Here is a 2,905-nt window from a genome sequence, read left to right as displayed (position 1 = left end):
AAAGGAGACAATAGAGTTTGAAGGAAATATTAGGGCTAAATAATGACATAGAATTATTTATGAAATGTGGTGTTGAAATATATTACTCTTGAATGTAATTTAAAGATAAAAAATTTTAGGACCATGATGTTATTTTTTCCTTTGTGTTTCTTTAATCAATCAAAGATTGCTTATTAACAAAAAATTTTACCCGTAAGTCACAATAAAGTGACATTTATGTCCATTAGATATATTGGACCAGAAGACTGAACATGATGCTGCAGTATTATAGCAAGTTTTGGGTGACTGTTCAGGCAGTAAACTATCTCTGTCATTGTTTCTTTTTGGAAGCTATTAACCTGCACTTCCAGTTCCTGAAGATAATTATGTTTAATTCCTTGTCAAGTCTCTGATGGGTTTGAAGACCAGATAGTTTACTCTTACAATTAAGCTTAGTCCTTTGGTAATTAAGATGTTTTTAGGTCTACATAGATGTTTTAAGTTGATCAAGAGGAGATATGATAGATACTGATTTTCATTCAGAATTTTAGATTCACCAAGATAGGAAAGATATTTTCTTCAAGTTTGCCAAATACAGATACCCAAATCACTATGAATGGAACATTTATATAATTCCTGATACATTTGTGGTTCTTCCTGCTGTATGTAGTTTATTTTATTTTTGTGTAATAATATAAATGTATTTGTAAAAAGAAGTATAATAAAAATAAAAATGAAATGGGATCTCTTGTTTGTTATATATTAATCAGGTATTAACACAATGTGTTCACTGACATTACTTCATTGTGATACTAGTGCTGCTGCTCCTGAATGAAGGAATTTATAGATTAATAGAATACAAGCTCTTTGTTAAAACATTTACAAAACTTCCCTTTATAATGAAAATATGTGTAGATTTTATTTAAAGTTGTATTTTGACAATGTCACTAAATAAGGAAGAGAATATGATGGAGGTAAATCTTGCAAAGGAAAATACTTATACCTTTATGTTTTTACTATGAAAATGGTAGAGATCTTCATGATGTATATATTTTCTCAAAAATCAACGTATTTTGCACCTGTGAGATGACTTACTAGGTCTCCTGCTGCCAAGATAGATAACTTGGCTATTAGCCAAAGCTTATTGGGCAAAAGGAGAGCCTGGACTGCTAGAAGTTCCATTATGGTCTCTACATGTGTTTAAATGCATAAGAACTTTCCTATTTAGATATTAAATGTAAATAAATGAGAAATCAGCATATATTGAAATCAACTGAATGAAATATTAAGCATTATCTCTCAGTTTATATTTTAAATTAGGCTGAGGAAAACACTTCAGTTGAGAGTAAAATTATTTCCAATGTATCCCCAAGTGCTGATGAAGCATTGTGTCCCTACATTTGATTTCACTTTGTTTCTATTAGGTTCATCAGCAACATGGAACCTGGAAACGCAACAGGCATATCGTACTTTTTCCTAATGAGAATAACCCATGATCCGGCAATGGAGCCCCTCATCTTTGGCCTTTTCCTGTTTACATATCTTGTCACAGTTCTGGGAAATCTGCTCATCATCATTGCTGTCAGCTCTGACTCCCACTTACAAACACCTATGTACCTCTTTCTCACCAAACTTTCATTTGCTGACATCTGCCTAAGCACAACCACCGTCCCAAATATGCTGAAGAACATCCACACACAGGATCAGAGCATCAGTTACACAGGCTGCATCACTCAGGCCTGCTTTGTTTTGAACTTTGCTGTATTAGAAAGCTGTGTCCTTGCCGCAATGGCCTATGACCGCTATGCAGCTATTTGTCATCCCTTGAATTACACAATAATTATGAACCAATACTTCTGTGGTCTACTAATTCTATTATCCTTGATAATTAGCATTGTGAACAGCTTATTACAGTGTCTGATGGTACTGCGGCTGTCATTCTGTACAAACTTTGAACTTCCTCTGTTCTTCTGTGAACTTGCTCAGGTCATCAAGCTTGCCTGCTCTGATACTCTCATCAATTACATCCTGATATACCTGGCAACATTTATATTTGGCGGGATTCCAATCTCTGGGATAATTTTCTCTTATACTCGAATTGTCTCTTCTATTTTGAAAATATCTTCCCTGAGAGGAAGGTACAAAGCCTTTTCCACTTGTGGGTCTCACTTTTTAGTTGTATCCTTATTCTATGGGGCTGCAGTGGGGGTTTACGTCTGCTCTGCAATTGCTGTGTCACCTCAGATAACTACAGTGTCATATATGATGTACACAGTGCTCCCTCAAATGTTGAACCCCTTTATTTATAGCCTAAGGAATAGGGACATGAAGAAAGCCTTGGGGAAACTTATCACAAATGTATCTTGTTTTCGGTAATATGTTAATTGATTTTGGCTTGAGTTATTCATATGTTCCACACATACAGAATTCTTGTTGAGTAAGAGTATATCTGAGTTTTGCTGTACTCCTCTATATGCCACAAGAAAAAAATGAAATATTTTAATGTATTATCTTTTCTAGGTGATTCCTTATTTTATGGTCATGACACAGTTTTATAAGAGATATTTACAATATACACAAGAATATATTTTTTATGACAAATATCAGGAGTAGGTAAATTCAATAATTTTATCATGTATAGAACCAGATTTATATATGGCAACTATAAATATTGATAGATAAAAATCACGCATATTTATATGTGTAGTAATGATTGAAGAAGAGTCAATGAATTTGATGGAGAATTGTGGATACTTTTTCAAGAGGTAAATGAAGGAGTAAATATGTAATTATAATATATTTTAAAATATTATCAGAATTTTTCATGAGAAAAATGAATCAACTTTTTAGGATCTGCAAACATACAATTTATTACTGTTCACATCTTTCAAAGCCACATATTGGGCTAAAAACTTATAGATTTCAA

The 2,905-nt window shown here is 33.0% G+C and overlaps 1 protein-coding gene across 1 annotated transcript; it reads left to right on the top strand.

The window, feature by feature from the left end:
- Positions 1 to 1,416: 1,416 nt before the first annotated feature.
- LOC311598409 (olfactory receptor 7G1-like) lies at positions 1,417 to 2,355 on the top strand (the record flags this gene model as incomplete). The annotated part of the gene is made up of 1 exon (XM_084783463.1): positions 1,417 to 2,355. One exon carries the CDS (start codon positions 1,417 to 1,419, stop codon positions 2,353 to 2,355), a length of 939 nt encoding a protein of 312 aa, XP_084639589.1.
- Between the last annotated feature and the right edge of the window lie 550 nt (positions 2,356 to 2,905).

This window comes from Acomys minous, assembly GCF_964271855.1.
Source record: "Acomys minous genome assembly, chromosome: 5".
Lineage (NCBI taxonomy): Eukaryota > Metazoa > Chordata > Mammalia > Rodentia > Muridae > Acomys > Acomys minous.
The sequence above is the reverse complement of the archived record's forward strand: the minus strand, read 5'-3'. Positions and strand labels throughout refer to the sequence as shown.